Raw genomic sequence first — 25,622 nt, forward strand, 5'->3', positions numbered from 1 at the left:
GCAGAATCTAGGGGAAGGACTCTGCCGCCATCTACCTGTCACAAGAAGAATACAAATAAAGAACAAAACATCTAACACTAAATGTTTCATTGGATTGGATGGTACATCAATTGGTACTCCTACTTGAAGACAAAAATCTGTGATTTATTTTGAACTATCCATACTTTCTTTGTCTTTTTTGTGTAGTACTTACCCTCTCAGATGCTGGTGAAGTTCATGACAGACATCGCTAGAGGTATGGAGTATCTGAGCGACAAAAACTTCATTCATAGAGACCTGGCGGCTCGAAACTGCATGTGAGTACACATGTGAAACAAACATAAGCTCATGCCTACTCAAACATGCTTGAAGTCGACATGAAACTCAGTTTGCAACCTTTTTTACTTCCATAATGAAATTGGATGTTCATTAAGAAAAAATGTTAGACAGGACTGTAAAAAGTGCACTCTATATGACAGGTGGTTGGAGGGGAGGGGTTTAAAAGTAAGGGATTTGTAATGTCAACGAAAAAAGAAGGTCGTTTCTGAGGCTTTACGTTGTCAACTTCAATGTACAGATGAATTGAGCACAATAAGATGGAATATGCATTGTAAGAAAGTAAACAGGGTCAATTTTAATTTCATGTCAACTAAGTAAAATAAATATGAAATATTGGCACAAGCGGCAATTATCGGGATCCAAACAGTTTTTGAAAAGTGGACAAAATATCAGAACTTGCCAAATTTGAAAGGACAGATCTGCCGGGGAAAAGTAATTTAATGACTAAGTACTCTAGTTACTTTGAATGTTTGAGTTTCGTGAAAAACTTACTTTTTCAAACTCCTCCTAGAACGTTGGTCCGATTCACACAAAATTTGGCATGTATCATCTAGAGACCCTCATGACAAAAAGAATTTTGATTCGTCAAATTGTTTAGAAGATATACTGTACGTAAGCCAATGAATATTTTGTCATTCACTTATCAAGCTATTTCTTCTGAACGATTTGACGAATCACAATTATTTTGTTAACTTTTTGTCATGAGGGTCTCTGGATGATAAATGTCAAATTTTGTGTGAATCAGATCAACGGTCTTGGAGAAAAAAGTAGGTCTCTTTCGAAAAAGTAGGTTTTTCAGAAAATTCAAAATGGCAAAGAAATAAAAATAAAAATGCAGTTATGGTAAGACAAACAGAAATCATACATTTTGTATGGCTTAACTCAGGGAATTAGAGGAAAGAAGACTTTTTATTCTAGCCCATACGTTTGCAAAAATATTGGCAAAAAACGTAAAAGCATGTCAACGTCAAAATACGAAAACCTTCAAAATAGCGGATTTGACCATCCTACCAAATCTGGTGTTTCTTGGACTTGCCTTGTGATTTTTGCAGCTACCTTTGGTGATTGGACCCCTATAAAAATACAGTATATGCAGGCCCATATGGAATCTGTGCTTCACAGAAAGAGTCCATAATTCTCAAAGTTTTACACATCCCTTGTTCCTTGAGTGTTCCTTTATTTAGTATTTTGGCTAATTTTTTTTATACTTCCAGATATCTATAACAGTGTAGTACTCTCTAGCTACATTTAACACCTTTTACCATGTTGTAATTCAGTATAATTCCTCAGAATTTCCCTCAGTATCACTGTAAAAATGTGGAAAAGTGTGCAGATTGCTTCTGGGCTTCAGATTCCTGATGTATATTGTATTTGCTGTTCTCCATAGAAACCTTCAAAGCCATTTTTTTTCCCCCAGGTTAAATGAGAACATGAACGTGTGTGTGGCTGACTTCGGCCTGTCGAAGAAGATCTATAATGGAGATTACTACAGACAGGGCCGCATCTCTAAGATGCCTGTAAAGTGGATCGCCATTGAGAGCCTGGCAGACAGAGTGTACACCACCAAGAGCGATGTGGTAAGACGTCTCAGCATCTTTCTGTAAGGGCTCCTGTTGAAGAACAGAATGGAGACTAAGAGTTATAGAGTGGCCCAAAGAAATTGATTTGTGTGTCTTACAGTGGTCATTTGGAGTGACAATGTGGGAGATAGCGACTCGTGGTCAGACGCCGTACCCTGGCGTGGAGAACAGTGAAATCTATGATTATCTGAGACAGGGCAACCGACTCAAACAACCTCCAGACTGTCTGGACAGCATGTGAGTGTGCTTTCAAAGGACTTTTGAGGATCTAATGATGTGATTCAAAGTCATGGGTGTTAGTAAAAGGAAAAGCTGCCTGTGATTAATATAACTGTTGCATCTTCAAGCCATTTGTGGCAGCAAAATAAGAACAAAATACAAAGGTTTAAGATCCCATGATTTTAGAAATGGAAATGAACGGAAAATATTGATTACACATTAGAAATATTGATTGAAATTGTAGCTTTTAAATTTCATTCACATTTGCGATAAATTCAAATGTGTCACAATCAGTCACAAGACAAATGAGAACCACTGATGTTTAGGTGCATTTACTGCCCTCACCAGCCTGTTGCCAATGAGATCATTTCAGGCTTTTTAATTCAGCCTCTTTTTTTTGTTTTGTTTATTTTTTGAAAGGCTTTTTAGATTCATTTGTTCGGAAATCTGACTAAACTGGATGTGCTGTATGTTTTGTGCTGTAGATTCAAAAGAACTGGCTCATCATTCAAGTAATTCATTCGGGATCCTGTCTACACTGTTCACACTGTATGTTTTTGATTCACTAAAAAGAACCGGCTAATTAGAGTCGTTCATTTGGGATTCTGTCTACACTGGTTGCACTGTGTTTTTGATTTAACTAATAAGAACCGGCTCAAAAGAGTAATTTATTCCTGTATTGAACCACACTGCTGGCAAGTATGTTTTGCACTGTAGATTCAGAAGAAACGGCTCATTCGAATATTCATTCAGGAATCGGACTACACTGGTTGTACTGTGTAGCAGCACTGATGCTAAATTGTGTTGCAGGAAACACTGTCAGAGTACTTTAGTACAGTGTTCCACCTGCATCTGTGGAAAATTACGTGTTTGGGAACCGTTAATGGAACCAGAAGTCATGAAAATCATACAGTTCCTGTGTGTGTGTGTGTGTGTGTGTGTGTGTTTAAAATGGAACCGGTTCCGAACAAGAACCAGTTTTCGGTTCCCAACCCTACTGATGTTTGACGTCATTGACATCTGTGTCTCTGTGTCATTGACATCTGTTCTGTACAGTTATTCCCTGATGTTCTCCTGCTGGTTTCTGAGCCCAAAGGACCGGCCAAGCTTTGAGATCTTGCGCTGTGAGCTCGAAAAGGTTCTGGAAGATCTGCCGAGCCAAGACCCAGATGAAATACTCTACGTCAATATGGAGGAGTCATCCGGCGAGCTGGGGGCCGTGGGAGGCCGTGACCCCATAATGGGGCTCCCTTGTGCACTCGGGGCATTGAAGGGCTCAGGTACAGTGGCCACTGTGGAAGTCCACCACCCCAGCCGGTATGTCATCTGCCCTCAGCACGAGAACCAGCGCCTGCTCAACGCCGACTCCATGGAGAGTCTTAACCTTATTGGGTCTATACCCACACCGGCACTTCAACCTTCGTCCTGTTCCACTCCACTGCCGCCCTCTGAAACTCAAGCCCCTGAGGAGCGAGACAGCCCAGGGTGCAAGAAAGTGCCCTGGTAGTGATGCTTCAGTGACTGAAATGGATTTATACTGCCTCTTGTGGAGAGAGTTACTGCTCCTATCCCAATTTTGCACAAGCATTCCACACACTCCACCAGACATTCAATGTTTATAATGAATTTATTTCCCTTGCTTTCCAAATGGTCTTTTATGCTTAGTGTAGATTTTGAGAGGTGTATGGGTCATAATTTATGTTCTCTATCTTACTGTTGTACCAACCAGGTGTGATGTGACAGGTTTAACTCCTCATACTATCACAAACCCTTTCGACATTTAATCACGTGCAGGTTATGCATTATAGATATCTGTAATTACATTTTCTATAGTTAAAAGGCTAAGTCTTGATATCAGATATGTTGATATTTTTATATAATTAATTAGGTTTTCACACACACACACAAAAAAAACGTAAATTCTTGATATAAATCTAGTAAAAAGTATTATTTGTTATGTCAATAATAACATTGTAACTAGTGCAAATGGCCATTCCGATATAAAAAATTTAATTACAACAAGTAAAAATACATTTTTAATTTTTTATTTTATTTATATATATATATATAATTTGGTTTTCACTAGTGGCAATGTTAATTTAAGATATCTTAAATTACTCTTCATTTATTGATATCTGAAAACCCTTTCCAGATAACTTAAATACCAATTCTAACTTATTGAAATAAATGTAAAGATATAAAATTAGCAATTTTTACTTGTTGTAATTCAGTTGTTGATATCAGGAATGGTTATTTGTACTTGTAACAATGTAATTATTGATTTTTAAAATTATAATAGTATAACTAGTAAGAAGAACATGTATTTGGAATTTCAACCAGTAAAAAAATTATTATAGAAATCTGTAATTGCATTCAAAAAGTATTGAATTACACATCACTGTGAAATTCTACTAGTGTTAACGCAGTTACTGATATCAATGATTATGTTTTTTTACTAGTTCAAGTAATTAATTTTCTTTTAATCAAGAATGGGTATTTCCGCAAATAATTATATCATAAATGTTAAAATGTCTTGTAGCTTGCCGCTTGTCACGGTCATGGACAAAAATTCTAACTAAAGGTGAAGTGTGTAATTTCTGTGCGACTTGCGTCAACAAATAGAATTGCAAAAATAATGATTGTTTTCAAACAGGTTTCCCAAGCACTTCTTGTCCCGTAGCAAACTCACGCCATTGGTCATTGTTGCTGTGTTGGGCTGGTTGGGATGCAAACATAGCTATGTTTTGAAAGTGCCACAAAGCTACCGTGTTTATATTTTTCGAAGAAATGCACCTACGACTGGCTTACTTACAGTTGTCTCTGCATATTAGCTGGGTAAGGGGAAAGTTACACACATCACCTTTAACATAGAATAGATTTATTGTTTGTTGCTTTATTGCATCACACATGATATTAGACTCAAAACAGATATTCCAGAAAAGCACAGATATACAGGTACAGCACATTTACCGTAGCCTTATGAGATTAATAGAAGTCAAACTAATGGAATGAGGCCAGTTCTGTTTTTAAAACTCAATTACATCAGGTCTAAACTCATCATATAGATGGTGTGCTGCTGATATTGACCATTCACTCTTAACAGTGAACTCAGGAGGTGCTTGCATCAACAATGGCCAATAATACAAAGGTCAGATTAAGCAAACACCACAAACTAGCATGACACTGCCACTGTCTAGATTGAGATGGAACTGTTCAAGTTTTTAAAGGAATTGTTCAGCCAAAAATTAAAATTCTGTCATCATTTATTCTCCATGTTTCAAACCAATATGGTATTTTTTTTTTTTTTTTTTTTTTGTAGAAAACAAAAGGAGACATTTTTGAAGAATCGTTACACAGCTTTTGCCATACAACGGCAGTTAATATTGACCATGTCACAAAAAACACAGGAATAAGATATAACAATTTTACCATACGGCTCCATACAACTTTTGTGCTATATTAGAAGTCTTCTGAAGTCATATGATAGCTTTGCGTAACGTTTTGTGTTCCCTCACAATAGTTTTACATTCCCTCTCAATAGATTTAGTTTTGAATCTCCTCGCAATAGTTTTGAATTTCCTCGCAATAGTTTTCTTTTTGAATTTCCTCGCAATAGTTTTGAATTCCCTCGCAATAGTTTTAGTTTTGAATCTCCTCGCAGTAGTTTTTAATTTCCTCGCAATAGTTTTGAATTCCCTTGTAATAGTTTTGATAGTTTTAGTTTTGAATTTCCTCGCAATAATTTTGAATTCCCTCTCAATAGTTTTGATTCCCTCACAATAGTTTTGATAATTTTAGTTTTGAATTTCCTCTCAATAGTTTTGATTCCCTCACAATAGTTTTGATAATTTTAGTTTTGAATTTCCTCTCAATAGTTTTGATTCCCTCACAATAGTTTTGATAATTTTAGTTTTGAATTTCCTCTCAATAGTTTTGATTCCCTCACAATAGTTTTGATAATTTTAGTTTTGAATTCCCTCGCAATAGTTTTGATAGTTTTAGTTTTGAATTCCCTCGCAATAGTTTTAGTTTTGAATCTCCTCGCAATAGTTTTGAATTTCCTCGCAATAGTTTTGCATTTTATCACAATTAGTTTTGTATTCACTCGCAATAATTTTGCATTCCCTGCAATTAGTTTTGAATTTCCTCGCAATAGTTTTTTCATTCCCTCGCAATAGTTTTGTATTTCATCACAATTAGTTTTGCATCCCCTTTTGCAACAGTTTCCATTTCTTCGCAATAGTTCTGCAGTTATTTTGGCAGAATTATTATGATTTTGAATACTACAGTTCTCCTGTGTTACTGCTACAGTTCTACCACAAATATTCTGGGTAAAATATGGTTTCTGGTAACATAGTAAAACCACTGCTTTTATGGCATGTTTTGTCCTTTTTGGAGCTTGACAGATGTGGTAACTATGAACTGTCGTTGTAGCATGCATACCGATTCTTCTACAGAAAACAAAAAAAAAACCCACTGCATTCAGGTGTAACAACATGAGGGTGAATCAATTATGATGACAGAACTTTTATTTCTGGGTGAATTATTTGTTTAATCTGTTTCTGTCTTCTATGACACTTTACACAAACTCTCTCAAGCCTCCTTCTGACCAACATCCTTTTCCAAAGAAACACATGGAGGGTGACAATAACATTCCACTGCAGTCAAACAAATCAAACCAAATCGTCAGTGATGTCAATTCAGTTCAAAAGTTTAAGTTACATGAACTCTAGCTATCCTCTAGGTGTACACATACATTTTTAACAGTTTCTGAGGTTTTCTGAATCAACAGAGTGGATAGAAGTTGTTTTTTTTACACTGATATGAGACCAGTTGTGTGGTTTGTTTCAAGATACATGTTATGGTAAGCTGATTTTCAAAAGGGCAGTAGACTAAACTGTTAGACTACACATATGCCAGGTCTTTGCTATGAGCTGCCCCAGACTCAAGCACAGTATTATACTTTTTGTTTGTTTCTTGATGTTTTTGGTCAATTTGATATTTTGCACTAATCATTTTTATAAGTGTTTTGTTTGTTTGTATTTGTTTATTTTGTGTTTTATTGTTTGTATCTGATCAATTTTAGACAATGTATAATGAGCATACAACTGCCATGCTATTATAATATCATCATACAACATATTTTGTATTATCATACAAAAAGACTCAAATGAAAAAAGATGTTTGTATTCGTAGCCAATCACAAAATTATTGTTCTATATTTGCAGGTGTAATTTTTTTTTTTTTTTTTTTTTAGCATTGTTAAAATGTTTTAGATTCATTGTCATTTGTTTATCATACATACAAGTTTTTGTTTTTCTTCCAACATAACATTACAATCAAATCTGCAATATAAGTAAAAGTAAAGTAGACATTCTGAAACAAATCTTTTCACAACATAGAACCAATGCAAGAGTGATATGGTGCATTTTTATGTAATGCAATGTGGATAATGTAATGTGGTACTAGTAAGACTAGTAAGGTACTTTATCACATCTCTCATATATCAGTGAGCCACAATGCTTTGAATGCATATAGCATTGGATGACAAACCATATAGGTACTATGTAAATAATGATACTTTTGATGATGAACTCGTGTATGAAAATTTTTTGATGTCTACAAGCCTTTTAGAGAGCATGAAGTAAGCTCAGCATTAACCAGGTGGAATACAAACTGTTGTTTTAGCCATCTAGTGTGTATGTTTCGGATGTTCACATTTTCAATCACTTCTGTCTTCAATGATGAAGCAGCATTGTGTATTTAGATGTAAAACTGGCACCAGTCTTTCATATAGATTTGAAGGCTTTTTAGTGTTTCAGCTCTCTGCAAATTGACACATTGTTAAAAAAAAAAAAAAAAAAAAAAAGCTGCAGTCCCTGTTGTACCCAAGTGTGGTAGCATAAGAATATTGATTTATTTTTTTTTACTTCTAAGCACACACTTCAAAGTGCCTTTGACAGCCAGTATTTTGCCTTAAAATGGCTCAGTTTATGATGCACAAATGTTTAGCTTTAGGTTTTATACTATGTCTAATGTTGTCTAGATAACATTAATGTCACTTGTGATTTTGATATGCTTTTTTGTATTAAATAAATACTACCTGCATAGTTGATGCATGTGTGTGATGGGTCTCATATCTATATATGGATTGCTCAAAATTGAATTTCAAATTAAAAAGAGACTAAATATAATCAATTATATTTAAAAATTCATGGAACTTGCTCTTAGTAAAACAATTTCCTTTTTTTTAACAGTCAAAGACTGTAAAAATGCTACATTAAATAACTGATTAACGGGTAGTGTTTTAACATATACTGTTAAAAATTATTATATAAAAAAGAAATGTCCCTTTTTCAGGACATTGTATTTTAAAGAGAATTTTGTAAAAATCCAAATAACTTTACAGATCTTTATTGTAAAGGGTTTAAACAATGTTTTCCATGCTTGTTCAATGAACCATAAACAATTAATGGACATGCACCTGTGGAACGGTCATTAAGACAATAACAGCTTACAGACGGTAGGCAATTAAGATCACAGTTATAAAAACTTAGGACACTAAAGAGACCTTTCTACTGACTCTGAAAAACACCAAAAGAAAGATGCCCAGGGTCTCTGCTCATCTGCGTGAACGTGCCTTAGGCATGCCGCTTGGAGACATGAGGACTGCAGATGTGGCCAGGGCAATAATTGCAATATCCATTACTGTGAGACGCCTAAGACAGCACTACAGGGAGACAGGAAGGACAGCTGATCATCCTCACAGTGGCAGACCACGTGTAACAACACCTGCACAGGATCGGTACATCCGAATATCACACCTGTGGGACAGGTACAGGATGGCAACAACAACTGCCCGAGTTACACCAGGAACACACAATCCCTCCATCAGTGGTCAGACTGTCCAGTTTCCTGCAAGACAGGTATGTCAGTGTTCTGCCATGGCCAGTGAAGAGCCCAGATCTCAATCCCATTGAGCACGTCTGGGAGCTGTTGGATCGGAGGGTGAGGGCTAGAGCCATTCCCCCCAGAAATGTCCGGGAACTTGCAAGTGCCTTGGTGGAAGAGTGGGGTAACATCTCACAGCAAGAACTGGCAAATCTGGTGCAGTCCATGAGGAGGAGATGCACTGCAGTACTTAATGCAGCTGGTGGCCACACCAGATACTGACTGTTACTTTTGATTTTGAACCCCCCCCTTTCTTCAGGGACACATTATTCTATTGCTGTTAGTCACATGTCTGTGTAACTTGTTCAGTTTATGTCTTAGTTGTGGAATCTTTTTATGTTCATACAAATATTTACACATGTTAAGTTTATGGAAAATAAAAGCAGTTGAAAGTGAGAGGACGTTTCTTTTTTTGCTGAGTTTATAAACCCAGGCTTTTGCAGAGCTGCAGGATGTGTTTCCCATGTCTGTTTATCGTGTTGTCATAGCTCTGACATGCTTTAGTAAAGAGCTAATTTTGCTGTATAAGTGTACTGTTAATATATTTATCTCCAGCTGAACTAATGTAGTCTGTTTCCTTTTCAGTTCTGCATTCATATCCCCCATTAACAGTACAGAGCCTAGAGACTGACACTGAATGATCTCTGACTGTAGTGTTGGTAAGATGTCCTCATTATAATAGGGGGACTCATATGGGGGGGATATACACTGCACATAGGTGCATTTGAACAAATGAGTTCCTTATTAAGTTTCATCCAGATATGTGTTTTCCCTTTTTTTACAGGCTGAATATAGTGGAAAAGATGAACCAAACTATAATTCCTCCTGAATCTCTTCCATTTTTAACATGATGTCATGATTCACTGTTGTGTTGTGTTGGTTTATCCTCCGTCTTATGTTTTCCCCTGACTACACTTCCCATAATTCACTACCCTCATCACTGCCAGCTGTTCCTGATTGTTTCTTACCTGTCTTCCATTACCTCATTTATCCTTGTGTATATAATGCCCTGATGTTTGCTCAGTCTTTGTCAGTTGTTGTGTTTCTCCAGTTCCTGTACCTGTTGCTATCTTGTATGTAACGTTTGTTTTGTTTCTTAGTTCCGATTCTTGACTTGTTCCAGTGTTTACCCTGTTTTTGTATATTATTTATTTTCCATTAAACTTAGCTGCATTTAGATCCGGCTCTCTTGACTTCCTCCAAACGTCACAGAACAACTGACCATACAAATGGATCTAACGGCTTATTTCATTCAATTGAACCAGGTGGATTTACCTATAAGGGAATACTCCCATCATTTCAGCATCGTTGCCAGCTACACAGGATTTGCTGATTCCCACCTGAAATATATATACCGGATCGGACTCACAGCTCACCAGTAGAGGGAATTGCCGGAGACAGGAGACCACGGAAGTCATTCCCGAGTCTCTGCCAGTGTTCACGACCACGGAGGTCATTCCCCAGTCTCAGCCAGTACTCACGACCACGGAGGTCGTTCTCAAGTCTCTGCCCAAGTTCACGACCACAGAGCTCGTTCCCAAGTCTCTACCCACGTTCACGACCACGGAGGTCGTTCCCGAGTCTTTGCTAGTATTCATGACCACGGAGGTCATTCCCAAGTCTCTACCAGTGTTCACGACCACAGAGGACGTTACCAAGGAAGTTCCCGAGGGGAGGAGGGGATCCTAACCGATCGCCTAGAGTGGTCAGGGCCACTGCCAGGGGCGGAGGAGACCACTACCAGCTGCGAAAACGCGGTGGGGTCAGAGAACCGCTGACCGCGAGTGGGGAGGGGCTCCTGGCCGACCAACTGGAGTGAAAGGACCACTGCCAGGGGCAGGGGAGACCTCTTTCATCCACCGGAAACACGGCGGGGCATTCTGTCCACCAGGGGCCAGAGGACTGCCTCCGACCTGCCCAGGGAGGCACAGCTGTTGTCCGCTAGAGGGTGGAGGAGTGGTCGGGGACCAGGCTACACCATATCGGAGAACCGGCGAGCAAATTTTTTTTTTCTGGGGGCCCTGAACAAACCGAACAGAAGGGCCACAAATTGGTGTAAGCCAAACGGTTCTGCCAATAACCCTTTAAGTCCAGTGTCGAATAAAATTGAGCCGCACCCAACAGATCGAGCAATTCGTCAATCCGTGACATTGGGTATGTGTCAAATTTGGACACCGAGTTCACTTTGCAAAAATCAACACAGAACTGGACCGACCCGTCACCCTTAGGCACCAGAACCAGTGGGCTAGCCCAATCACTGTGCGACTCTATTACGCCAATATCAAGCATAGCCTCTAATTCTTCCTTTAAATTCTTTTTTTTTGTGTTCAGGAAGGCAATAGGGCTGGCTATGAATCACCACCCCCGGGGTGGTCTTGATATGGCTATGAGGTTCGTACAACCGGGAAGTGTCGAGAGCACGTCCGCAAATTCCGTTTGCAACTTGGCCACATCTGTGAGCTGCGACAGTGAGAGGTGGTCTCCACAAGGCACTGGGGTGAATGAATTTGGTTTGAACGTCACCTCTGGCCCGAGCTCCGCCCTCTCGGGGACTACCATTGCTAGAGCCACAGGGACCGCCTCCCTCCATGCTTTTAGGATGTTGAGATGGTAAGCCTGACGTGTCTTGCCCCTATCCATTCACTTAACCTCATAATCGAGATCTCCGACTCGCCGTGACCTCAAAGTGCCCTTGCCACTTGGCGAGTAATTTTGAGCTTGAGGTGGGCAGTAATACAAGCACTTTATCTCCAGGTGTGAATTCCCATAGTCAAGTGCCCCTGTCATACAGCCGGATTTGACATTCCTGAGCTTGGAGCAAATTCTCCTGTGTTAATCACCCCAAAGTGTGGAGTTTTGCTCTAAGATCAAGAGCGTACTGGATTTCATTTTTACTGTTTGAAGGTCCCTCCTCCCAAGTTTCCCATATGACATTGAGCACGCCGCGTGGCCAATGCCCATACAGTAGCTCAAATGCAGAACCCTGTGGAGGCTTGCGGGACCTCTCGTACTGCAAATAATAGGGGATTGAGACACTTATCCCAATTCCTGGCATCCTCGTGTACGAACTTACGAATCATATTTAAGGTTTTATTAAATCGTTCCACCAACCCATCTGTTTGTGGGTGGTAAACACTGGTGCGAATTGATTTAATACCTAACAATTCATACAGTTCGTGTAGTGATCGTGACATGAAGGTAGTGCCTTGATCAGTAAGGATTTCTTTTGGAATATTTACTCGGGAGATTATTCTGAAGAGTGCCTCCGCAACACTGCATGCTGAAATGTTGTGCAGTGCCAACCCCCTCTCTCTCGATCAGGCTCTGGAATTCCTCGGCTTGGGCCTGGAGCAAGAGTTGGAACCGCTGTTCCTGCTCCAGGCGTAACTCGATGAGGGCTTGGTGATGTGTCTGCTGGATGCTGGCGAGGGATTTGATGACTTCGCCCGGCAGTGAAGATTCCATAGCGGCGTGGTCCTTCAAAGTCCCAGGTTTCGGCACCAGTGTAACAAGTTATTTTGGGCAATGGAGAAGACAGGAGGCAACAAAGCAGTGCAGGTTTTTATTTCCTTTTGCTTCAGGGTAACTTAATGCAGTCTTTACATAAACAGATAACAAAAATACTCTTCTTCTGGAACACATAGTCAGATCATTAGTAAATGTCAAGCTCATACTCTCTCTCCCTCTCTTCTCTGGTGAGCTGGTGGCCTTTAAGTCTCCCTCCACCATCACTATAACAAGAGACAGGTGTTAGAGATAATTACAACCCAGGTGACGAGCCTTACCACTCTCTCACTCCCGCAGACATACAGACACACACACACAGACACACACACACACACACACATACACACACACATATATATATATATATATATATATATATATATATATATATATATATATATATATATATATATATAAAACAGGCACATGGTACAGTAAGTAAATTACACCTGAAATTCTAAAAGTTTGTCAAATATTGTTGTACAACACCAATATACCACAAAATGAACAGTGATTGAGAAACCAAAATGACTTTTGTCATCATAAGAACCACCTGTTTCCTCCCAGCACAGTTTGGGGATGAATGACCATCTCATTAATTAAACAACAGAGGACACCCAAATGCCATTAAATAGAAAATAAAACACAAATTTTGGTGAAAGGCCTAACAAATAAAATGTTTAACATGGTGCATTTTTAATCCTCTTTTACATAAATCTGCTGTAACCAAAGAACCGAAAAGATCCAAAATTCACCATATTCACTTCTTTGTGATATTGTGATAAAGGAAACTTATGTGATTTTCTTCTTAAACAAAAAAAGTTAGTTTATTTATTTTCAAATATATTAAGGCACATGTGATGGGGACATATAAATGTACTGCATAATAGGAATAACCCTGATCATATATCATATAATGACACATGGGCTACCTTGCAGTTTCTTTTTAAAATACTATTTAAAAAAAAAAATACCTTTATAAAATACATAATAAATACAATTAGAAAATTGGATAAAAAATAATTTAATTTATAGCCTCTCTCTCTCTCTCTCTCTCTCTCCCCTCCCCATTCGAAGCGAACTGCTTGTGGCGGAGGGGATCAAGCATGGACAGGTGAGCCTGGCCGCAGAACGAGGGGGCTGGAATAAGACAATATTCCACAACTGAGTGATGGCGAACCAATGCGCGGAGTGCTTCATTGGTGCCATTATTCTTTCGGGATTCTGTCAGGAGATGCAAGGTATTTTAACTTGTTTTTTCTTTCGCCTGTTTTGTGGATCATGCAGGTATTCTGGTGAGAGAAGAGACGCTCACTGCTATCTCTGCTTGATTTTTCGATGGCATCATGGATGTTGCTCTTTTTAGACAGCTGTTGGATCTACACATGATGGTTTTGCAGTCCAACCAAGTGCATCAAGTTAAGGAATGCATTTGAGTTCACCGGCTCCGTTTGGACTTTTCCTTGATTCCACCCCCCCACCCCGAGGACTTTGTACGAATCGAGGTTAGCAAACACTCCTCTCACATGTATCACGTGAATAACAAAAAAAATTAATGTTGAGCATTCTCAACCAAATTTTATAACTGTTGTGCAAAAGCGAGTACTACACATTGTTCCCCCAATATATGCTGGGACCGGTTTAGTGTTTAACCCATTTTTCAGTACAACAATTTAGCTCAGTTTTCCCCCGTAATTTGTGTTGGTGAATGAGCATTGAATATTTTCAGCTTGAAAATACCTCCATGGGTCTCGCGGCACACATAATATAACCCAATATACAATAAAAATAGGTCTACACATGAGCCTTATGGGCTTGCTGTGTAACGAAGGGTGAGCCCCCATTCAGTGAACGAAATTGGACCGTATAAATGTATCCATTTCTCCTGTTTGCCCTTTGATCAGTGTCGGAATGAGTTCGCCATTGTACATGCCTCGAATGCCCAAAAACAGAATATGGTTCAGTTTTCCCCTGCAGCTTGCTCTGGGGAGCGAACATAAAAAGATTAAAAAATAAAATGCTTCCCGAATTAAGCCTCTGTTTCCATAACCAAGGGTCTCGAGACATGCATAACAGAATTTGATGTTCATCAAGCACAAGTGTACACAAAACACAAAGTGGACGTAAGCACCACATGTTGTCCCCCCATAAAGAATGATTGGGCCATTGTGGCTAACCAGTTTTCTCAAATAAACATTCCCCTCAATGTTCACACAGTCTTCCCCATTCAAAATACCAGGGACAATGTTTATTCTGTCAGTATCTCTGCTGTAAATGCATTTCACAGCCCTCATCATTTAGGCCTGAATATAATAAAAGCAGAGACATTATTAAATCAAATTCAACCAGCCACAGTAATAGAGGCTCAAAAGCCCCCCCTCTGCTGTGCTGCTGGTTGTGGGGAAGTTATCAAAAGTAAGCCAAGCGCGCCATCTAGTGGTTAAAGGCGAAAAGCCATGAATTAATCCCTCTGTCTGTCTGTCTACCGGCTTGGCAGCAGTTGCAGGGCATTTCAAACTGGGTACTTCAAATGATAGAGCATGGTTATGTCATTCAACTCAGGTGGGCTCTGCCAGTATTCTGTGGGGTTGTTCTGACAGACGTCTCTGTTTGGGAAGCCCAGTTTATGATTCGGGAAATGTATTCTCTTAGAAATTGGGGCAATAGAGGTGATTACCCCTTCTCAGAGAGAATGCAGCTTTTACAGCCTTTATTTTCTGATCCCGAAAAAAGACGACGGCTTGCATCCCATTCTGGATGTGAGATTTTGAATTTCACTCTAATGAAATGTCAATTCAGAATGCTTACGCAGAAACAAATAATGTCACAAGTACAACTGGGGGTCTGGTTTGTGACAATAGATTTAAAGGACACTTATTTCCATATACAGTTATGTTTTCTCAGATTCGCTTTTGGGGGCAAAGCGTTTTATAATCTGGACGAGAGATTGACTCCTGCTTACCAGATTCTGTCTGTTGGAACAGGAGTAAATTCATAATTCCTTTTTTATTCAGAAGCTTTAGCTCACTTGTGCGCCGCTATATGATTTCCACACGGGCTTAGACAGTTGGCAGCTACTGTTCGCATGGCGCAAACGCAGCTCGAGTTCTCTGAAAGGGAATATCTGGGTTACGTACGTAATGTTGGTTCCCTGAGGGGAACGAGACACTGCGTAGCTGGCCATACTCACTAGCAGCTGCATAGGCTCATGCTTGATTCCATAGAAGCGAGTGCAATTATGGAGCCCGTGATGTAACTCCCTAAGGGATGTCGGTTAAGCACCATCAGCCAATAAATTGGTGTGATTGTATAAGGGCTTCAGACCATGTGACACTCGGATGGTGTCCCCAGAGTGATCATACACAGATTTTTGTTCCCATCAAGGAACCAAGGTTACGTACGTATATAGATGTTCTTTAGAGACTGTTAGCCTGGAGTGGCAGGATGGCGCATTCTCCAGACATCCTGGAGAACAGCCTAACTGCAGGTGCATGGGGAGTTTATGCAGATATACAGCAGATGCAGAGTCATTTTGAAAAGTTCTTGTCATACCCTAATTATCACTTACTGAATTGGGTTTCTCAGTGGCCGATACTGATATGTGGAAAACATGATGCTGATATAACACTGATATATCCTACACAATACAAAAGATTATTGACAGCGGATGAGATTGCTGAGATAAAATAAACATATTTTGTTAACACTTTACAATAAGGTATTTGTTAATATTAGATAATTACATTAGTTAATATGAACTAACAATGGACAGTGCTTTTGAAGCACTAATTTGGTTCATGTTAATTTCAGCACATATTCATTTATAAAATGAAAAGTTGTGGACATTAACTTTAGTTAATGCCTTATGAAATATCATGAAATAATAATGAGCAATTGTATTTTTATAAAGCAACCTTAACCAAGGTTTATAAATGGCATTAAACAAATATTGTTCATTGTCAGTTCATAATACCTAATTAATTCACTAATGTTAACCAATAGAAACTTATTGTAAAGTGTTACCCATATTTTATAGAGTATTTTCTCAAATTAAAAAAAAAAAAAAAAAAAAAAAAGGTAAAATCAGGGAGGATTAAAAAACAAAAACAAAAACACACCCACACACGAAGTTAAATGTAAGTGACTCACTAAGTAAGCACAGCACTCAGTGAGAGTAACACCACCAATGAAGGGGGCAAAAAGTTGAAACTACCTCTCTGCCTTGGGCACACAGCTCCTGCAACAAATAATTTTTCTTTTTTTTAAATCTGACAGAACCAGTTGGCACACAATACAGTTGAGCCCTCAACACAAAACTGGGTGACAATATAACTGATTCAGGACAAATAGCAACTATGGCATATGTACACAAATATAATTCAATGAAAAACAAAATACAAAACTAAAATCAAGCAAACCACAAGATTCACATTTGATAATAAAAAAAATTAAAAAAATGAAGAGGACCAAAAGTTCAACCTCATAACCCAGGCGATTGGAGGGAACATGCAGCCTCACCCAACTCCAGAGTCAATCTAGGATGAAACAGTAAAATTCACTCAAGCAATTTCAAAGAATAGATCCAGAGCCCAACAGACCAAATAAGCTTATGCACCGAAGATCCGATCATTCATTAAACCACGCTGATGTAATCAGTAGCAAATCTACAGGCAGCTGAAGAGTTGACAGGCCCACAAGATGATGCAAGCTAACTAGGACACAAACATAACATGGACTACTAAACACAAACATGGACTTAAAACAGAACCAATAAAGAAAGAAAAGAAAATTAAAGATCAAACATGCCTCAGAATAAACAATTTGCTGAAAAAAGTAGTTTAAAAACACCAAAACATCTCCAACTTCCACTCCAACAGGTAGGCTAATGTTAGCACCAGAACATAAAACAAGGAGCAGTAGTTAGCCAAACTGCTAATGACACATGTCTCCTAGGTGATGCAGTTCAGCCCTGGAAAAATTCCAAAAATTCCAGGTATCATGTATAAGCCTTAATATACAAATTGAGCATGATTCTGACTGGTTGACCCTAATCAGAATCATCTAAGTGGCAAGGCGTCAATTTTACAGGGAGGCGACAGCCTATGCTGCTACAATCTACCCCCAGCTTTTACATCATCGCCCCGAAGATTAACCAAATTCAGACACAAGGAGATCCTCCAAGGCCTGAAAAGGGAATAGATAATGCAGAGCGGACCCAAACCTAAAAGGATACTTGAAAGTGTTTCATAAAAAAAAGTAAAAAAAAACCTGTTAATAAAATTTGGCCGCTTGACACTACCAGAAGTTAAACAGAACTATATGCTATTCTGCGAAGACGTTGAAGAAACAAATCTGGTACAGCTAAGGCATTGGCAGCTTGACGCTGTACCCAATCCTTAACCCCAACACAAAATGCCTCTAGAAACTACAGCAATTAAATAATGTCAGCTTGACACAGACCAATGACAGAATACAAAATTCCTAAACCCACCCTGTAAAATATTTCAAGGAGCAACTAGGATACCGCTAAAGGACTGGCCACTTGATGCAAAAACCAATCCTGACCCAGTACCTCACAGTGTTCCAAGAACCATAATACAATTAAACATTGGCAGCTTGACGCCATGACTAATGACCAGAATTTGGAGTGGCTTGACACTACCGCCCAGAACATTTCCAACAGATCTTTTGCATGGCTAAAGGCATTGGCTGCTTAACTCTACAACAAACCTTTACCGTGTAACTCAAAGAATGAGGAAAACTCTGCCCTGGGCAAGTAGGGCACCTAAACCACCCCCAATATGAACACAAAATATGGGAAAAACAGAACAGTCTCTTGGTCCAATTGATTTCCCACCCAACTGGAAATCTACATTCAAGTGAGAACAATATTAAAGCTGGTGTGAAAGATTTATAGTGGTCCTACCGGGCCACATTAGCCGGAGAACACCCGTGAAGGGCAAAAGCATTTAAGAGTCCCCCTTCGCCCCAAAACCACACCTGATCTCCCCTTGTACACCCCTCACAAAATAGTCAAGAAGTGCGTGGTCAACCCCACCCAGACGAGGAGCCCATATATAGGCATTAACCTCCTCATCCAATTATTTTACCCTAAAGGGAGCTACACAGAGGTCTGTGCAGCTAGTTCTGTTGTGTAGAGAACACAATTTTATTTTTTTTGGACAACATTTGGTCTTTGCCCCTCTGGTAAAAGACCTTGAGGAAAATGGTGTTGCTTTAGCTGATGGAAATGTCAAAAGTGCGATAGCTGGAGATAACATTGGATCACATTCTATTGGTTGCTTTGTTGAAAATTTCAGTAGAAGTAACAACTTTTGCAGATATTGTGAGATTGACCATCAAACATTTCACTCAGCACCCCTAACAAAGACATTAACTAGAATTGTGAAGTCATATGAGCAGAATCTCAAGGATTTGGATGCTGGTGGAGCTGGAAGTGCAGTTAGTGTAAAATGTAATTCCCTCTTTAATGACCTGAAATATTTTTCATGTTTGCCAGCCAGGATTACCTCCCTGTCTTGGACATGACCTTTTTGAAGGGGTTGTGTCATTTGAACTTGCATTGTGTATTGATCATCTTGTGAATCAGGAGAAATCGTCACATTAATCAGTTCAAGTATCTTGCATATGATGCACGTGATAAACCAGGTGACATAACTCCTGGAAGTGAGAAATTAACTGGACATGCAGTTCAGAATTGGTGCTTGCTCAGGCTTTTACCTCTTTTGGTGGGAGAAAAGATTTCCAGTCCAACTGAAAATGAGGTATGGCAGTTAGTACTTCAACTCAGACAGATAGTAGAGCTCATCTGTGCTCCTTCAATTAATGTTGGTCAGATTGCATATTTATCTATTCTAATAGTGGATTATATTGAGACCCGAAAGGTGGCTTTTCCAAGTCATCCACTTAAGCCAAAACACCACTACACGTGTCATTATCCTGAGCTCACTGATCGTTTTGGTCCACTTATTCGCCTATGGACCCTACGTTTTGAGAGTAAGCACTCATACTTTAAACAGCGTGCAAGAAAATTGCACAACTTTATGAACATGAGTGCTACAATGGCAGAAAGACATCAGCTTCTGCAGGCTTACCTAAATGCAGGAAGTCCTTTCCCTGAAAATGTTGTAGTAGAGAGAGGGACAGAGTTTCATGTAAATGACTACAATGAAGACATTCGAGGATCTGTTGCCTGCCATGACTTTCAGCCAGGGAATACGGTGGCATCCAATGAAGTGACTGTAAAGGGAACACTTTACAAAAAGAATATGCATGTTGTTTCGTAGAAAAATGTTGAGGGAATTGTGTTTGAGAAGATTCAGTTGATTCTTGTTCATGACTATTCCAATGTGTATGTTGTCACAAAGAAATGTCAGTCCTTTTGTCTCATAGACCAGGGAGTTCACTGCTTGATGTCACAAGACAAAGGCTACTTGTGCATAAATCAAGACAGCCTATTGGATTACTATTCTCTGCCTGAATACTCCTTGTGTGGCTTGTCATTAATAGTTCTTCATCATTCCTTCCCAATTCTAGAATAATATCTGGATTGAAAGAAGTACTGAAAGATGCTGTATTGTCGGTGTTGCCAAGCTTATCTCAAAATCTAACCGAGCAACTGGTTGTGAAGCTCATGGACCAAGGAGCCGAGGGTTTGGATGATTTGGTTTATATAAAAGATGACATTGCAGTGTTTATACGACCTATCCAATGCAGAAAACTTCTTAGTGCCTGGAAAGTTCAAGGTAAATATAAGGTTGATTAAATAGAACTCAGAGGGATGTGATCATTTAACATGTTACACTGCAGTGCAGTACAGTTTATGGTGTAATTCTTGTGGCACTAAATTATTTTTTATAATCCACAGAAAATAAAAACAGCACTGTGGTTCTGCAGCCTGTTGAATTTCTCCCCTTGGTTCCCCCTGAAACCACCTCTACTCTTGGTTCACCACTATCAAGCTCCTCAAGCACATCAGCAAGCAGCCCAGCATCAACCAGTGTGTCACATTCATGGCCTGAAAATTTCAAAGTTCCCTGGAACTTAATGCCAGCAGGTATACAGTGTGCTGTTACGAATGGCCAGAGACCTTACCCTGCTGACTGATGACAAATGATTAGAATACTTGCTGATGAAATTACAAAACATGACAACAACCCCACCAGATCACAGTGTCTTACTATTACTCGCCAAATAGTCAGGCAGTATCCAAAGACTTTTGCAGACATGATTGGTGACAGGCAGGTTGGTGGTGGATATGAATCTCTTCTCTTACAGCTGAAAGTATTCATAGAGTCATCATCGGACCCAAAGTAATGACACTGGAACTAGTAGAAAACGAAGTTCCATTGACGCGTGTGGTTGTTCGAGATGGCAGCCTGATCTTCCACCTGGTGAAAGTTATGACAGTCTTGAAGTGAAGCGTCAGAGGATGGAGGAGATATATCTTCATGAAGGAATCTCTGGAGCAGAGAAAGGAGATGTTTGCAAGCTCATGGAGGGGACCTATTGCCTCCAGCGTCACATGATAAATGCTACCCCATCACCAATCATGACAGATTTGAGAACCAAATGGCCATATCTCTTCATACAGAGGCATATATATGGCCATTTTGAACTGCTCACTGACAAAAAATGTGCTCAGACTTTTGGAATTGTCAACTAAGGAGTGTGGACAAATCATTATTCAGTTCTTTAAAAGCAAGCCAACCAACGACGATGTTCGGACCATACTTTCCAGAGGATTTCAAGACGATGTGGCTGCCATGGTCCTACTGCTGCTCCTTGCAAACTTCAAAGAAAAGTAGTAAGTCGATTATTCAACAAATCACATTAATTTGCAACATGTTTTATGTTTTGGTTGTCTTTTAATGATGGGTGTGCTGTCTTTTTTTATAATTTTGTTTCAGGAATTCGCAACTCTGTCTGACGTCCAGCAATCTCTACATTTGCCAGAGAGTCCATAATTTATAATTCTTGGTATGTAAACATTAGGAAAGTTAATCTCTGACTCTCAGCCCGATGCAATCCATATTTTGATACATTATGAATGATCCAATTAATTTAACAAGAACAAATTTCAAGAAAACAACCATATGATATGATTCAGTGCTTTTTAAAAATGAGACGATGCGATGCGTTATAACACAATTTGATTGGATACGATGTGATGCAAAGAGTTCATTTTTAACTCTCTTTTAACAAATTGAATTATAGCTCTTATTTGCTCCTTTTTGCAGGTAATCTTAGCAGCACTCTTGTCACTCACTGTGACAAGCATGCAGGAGCACGTTCACACGCTTTAAAAACACTTGTGCATGAAAGCTCAGTGACCTTGTTCATTAAAAATAATGCACAGTTTACACTATTTACTTAATAAAAAAAAATGCCAGTGTTCAATCATCTAATATGTTCTTAAATCCATATTTATATGTGCATTACTAATACATAGTCCAATGCACTGCCTACATGTGTTTTTAAATTTAACTGTTTTTTACAGTGCATGACTGTGTGTCTTTGTGTGTGTTTAGACAGGGTCTCTGTCACAAACAGACAGGCAGGGAGAGAGCGCTGATAGTGTGAGAAAATTAAAATACATTTTAATTGGCTACTTAATTTGTATTAAATAAATAACAGAGCTTGTGAGTTGAAACCACAATGTACTGATTAAGTTACGTCACAGCGGAACCCCACAATAGCTTATCGTATATAAATATTTTTAGTTTTCATTTTCAGGTCAACCTCTAAGCAACCAGCGGTGGATGTTGAGCATGGAAGGTCAAGTTGTGTGTGAAGGAGCACAGCCCAACTTTGTCTCTGGCCTTGTTGCGCTGTTTCCGCATTCTACAATTTCAACCTCCAGTATCAAGAAGAAGCAGCGTGCACCCATGAGTTTGTTCAGAGGTTAGACATTAGCATATTTGCCAACCATATACACTATATTGCCAAAAGTATTCGCTCACCCATCCAAATAATTGAATTCAGGTGTTCCAATCACTTCCATGGCCACAGGTGTATAAAATGAAGCACCTAGGCATGCAGACTGCTTCTACAAACATTTGTGAAAGAATGGGCCGCTCTCAGGAGCTCAGTGAATTCCAGCGTGGTACTGTGATAGGATGCCACCTGTGCAACAAGTCCAGTCATGAAATTTCCTCGCTGCTAAATATTCCACAGTCATCTGTCAGTGGTATTATAACAAAGTGGAAGCGATTGGGAATGACAGCAACTCAGCCACGAAGTGGTAGGCCACGTAAAATGACAGAGTGGGGTCAGCGGATGCTGAGGCGCATAGTGCGCAGAGGTCGCCAACTTTCTGCAGAGTCAATCGCTACAGACCTCCAAAGTTCATGTGGCCTTCAGATTAGCTCAAGAACAGTGCGTAGAGAGCTTCATGGAATGGGTTTCCATGGCCGAGCAGCTGCATCCAAGCCATACATCACCAAGTGCAATGCAAAGCGTCGATGCAGTGGTGTAAAGCACGCCGCCACTGGACTCTAGAGCAGAGGAGACGCGTTCTCTGGAGTGACGAATCACGCTTCTCCATCTGGCAATCTGATGGATGAGTCTGGGTTTGGCGGTTGCCAGGAGAACGGTACTTGTCTGACTGCATTGGCCAGCTGTGAAGTTTGGTGGAGGGGGGATTATGGTGTGGGGTTGTTTTTCAGGAGCTGGGCTTGGCCCCTTAGTTCCAGTGAAAGGAACTCTGAATGCTTCAGCATACCAAGAGATTTTGGACAATTCCATGCTCCCAACTTTGTGGGAACAGTTTGGGGATGGCCCCTTCCTGTTCCAACATGACTGCGCACCAGTGCACAAAGCAAGGTCCATAAAGACATGGATGAGCGAGTTTGGTGTGGAAGAACTTGATTGGCCTGCACAGAGTCCTGACCTCAACCCGATAGAGCACCTTTGGGATGAATTAGAGCGAAGACTGCGAGCCAGGCCTTCTCATCCAACATCAGTGTCTGACCTCACAAATGCGCTTCTGGAAGAATGGTCAAATATTCCCATAAACACACTCCTAAACCTTGTGGAAAGCCTTCCCAGAAGAGTTGAAGCTGTTATAGCTGCAAAGGGTGGGCCGACGTCATATTAAACCCTATGGATTAAGAATGGAATGTCACTTAAGTTCATATGTGTCTAAAGGCAGATGAGCGAATACTTTTGGCAATATAGTGTATATTAATGTAGAGTAAATTGTCACTTGCCTTGTCTTGACCATATTTGTAAAAAAGTTCAGTATTCTTTCACATAAGTTTAATACAGTTGTTTCTGAATTATATATTGCATATTTAACATTTTCACACATCACAAAGGATACAATAAAATTAAAGGAATAGTTCACCCAAAAATGAAAATTTGCTGATAATGTACTCTCACTCCTCAGGCCATCCAAGATGTATATGACTTTCTTTCTTCATCAGAACACAAATGAAGATTTTTAGAAGGAAATCCAAGCTCTTACAATGCATACAATGCAAGTGAACGGGTGCCATCACTTTGAGAGTCCAAACCAGATAAAGACAGCGTCAAAGTAATCCACATGAATCCAGTTGCTTAATTAATGTCTTCTGAAGTGAAACGCTATGTGTTTGTAAGAAAATAATCTATAATTAAGACATTTTAACTATTAACAATTGTTTCCGGTCAAAACGTGATTGATCTGTGGCATCTGTATTCCCCTGTAATCTTATGAAGAATGCGCATCACTGACCTGGAAATGAGCATCATGTAAGCACTCACGTAAGCACCTGACATAAGTGCTTATGTGCGTGCTTACGTGGCGTTCATTTCCAGGTCAGTGATACGTTCTTCATACGTTTTCTTACATTTTATACATTGTAAGAGCTGGGATTTCCTTCTAAAAACCTTGTGTTCTGTTCTGATGAAGAAAAATGTCATCTATATCTTGGATGGCCTGAGGGTGAATGTATTATCAGCAAATGTTCATTTTTGATTAAAGTCACCGAGTACATATTGCCACAGATGATATTGTTAATAAACTGATGGTGTGATAAGGAGACAGCAAAGACATACTGTAAACTTTAAATCTGGCAACCTGACTTCCAAAAGTTAAACAGCCACAGGATGGTTGTTTTCCAAAATAAATGTGTATTTGAAATACACAAAGTGAGTATTTGAAACATTATTCAGCAAACAGCAAAATTCAGCATGTGACTTTATAGTCTATACTTGCAGTATACAACTGGACACCCCATATGTTTTATTGCATTATTCATCATTATCACATCTAAAATTTTATTGCATTTTCCTCTTATTACCGTAGTTGATTACCTGAGAGTTACCTAAAAGTAGATGACTTGTTTGGATGCATAATATAGTTTGATACAAATTAAATGGGATGTTTGTGTTTGGATCCATATTTTGTACATATACATAATATTCACTTTTCTCTCTCTCTTTCCTTTTTCTGCCTTTTAGATGCTTTATCGACATCAACCCTGAACGTGGTTCAAAAACCAAGAAAGGGAAAGTGACTTCCAAGAAGACTGGCAAGGTAGTGCAAAAAAAGAACAGTACTGTGAACCCGCACGTTTCCTCTCTTCTGCAAAAACGAATGGACTTTGAATGGGATTTTGTTTAGATCTTGCTTTTTATTTTATTTATTTATTTTTATTTTTTTCAGGCTCTGTAAGTTTCTGGGTCATTTCTGGATGTTTCATATTACATGAAATGGGTTTAACACAAGAAGACACATTCTGAAGATGTTTAAATTTGGGTTTCAACTGGAATTTGACCAAAATCTAATAGACTTACTTTAATAGTTAGTGATTTGGGGATTTAGTGGGAAGATATTACAGTAGCTCCGTTCGATAATGTCATATTGGCCATGTACTATTGTTAGTAATCATCTTGCTATTACATAGTTTTAGTCTGTTGAACTGTTTAAGGATAAAGATGCCAATTGTCTAACTGTCAACTACTGGCTCCAATGTTTCCTACAACTTGCTGTACCCATACTGGGAGGATGTTTAAAAGCACAAGGCAGGTGAGAGTGATACC

The 25,622-nt window shown here is 39.3% G+C and overlaps 1 protein-coding gene and 1 long non-coding RNA gene across 2 annotated transcripts in view; both read left to right on the forward strand.

Moving 5' to 3' along the window:
* Window positions 1-8,230, forward strand: part of LOC127429793 (tyrosine-protein kinase receptor UFO-like) — a 76,320-nt gene extending 68,090 nt beyond the window's left edge. The window contains exons 18-21 of the mRNA XM_051679004.1: window positions 187-296; window positions 1,736-1,895; window positions 1,999-2,135; window positions 3,174-8,230. Coding sequence (XP_051534964.1) covers window positions 187-296; window positions 1,736-1,895; window positions 1,999-2,135; window positions 3,174-3,624 — 858 coding nt within the window. The 3' untranslated portion in view covers window positions 3,625-8,230. The remainder of the gene's footprint in view (window positions 1-186; window positions 297-1,735; window positions 1,896-1,998; window positions 2,136-3,173) is intronic.
* Window positions 8,231-20,163: 11,933 nt separating this feature from the next.
* On the forward strand, window positions 20,164-25,421 carry LOC127429827 (uncharacterized). Its single transcript, XR_007895359.1, has 5 exons — window positions 20,164-20,341; window positions 20,464-21,402; window positions 21,506-21,575; window positions 22,332-22,499; window positions 25,041-25,421. It is a non-coding gene; the product is annotated as an uncharacterized LOC127429827 (long non-coding RNA).
* Window positions 25,422-25,622: the final 201 nt, after the last annotated feature.

This window comes from Myxocyprinus asiaticus, chromosome 39 (genome assembly GCF_019703515.2).
Source record: "Myxocyprinus asiaticus isolate MX2 ecotype Aquarium Trade chromosome 39, UBuf_Myxa_2, whole genome shotgun sequence".
Classification (NCBI taxonomy): Eukaryota; Metazoa; Chordata; class Actinopteri; order Cypriniformes; family Catostomidae; genus Myxocyprinus; species Myxocyprinus asiaticus.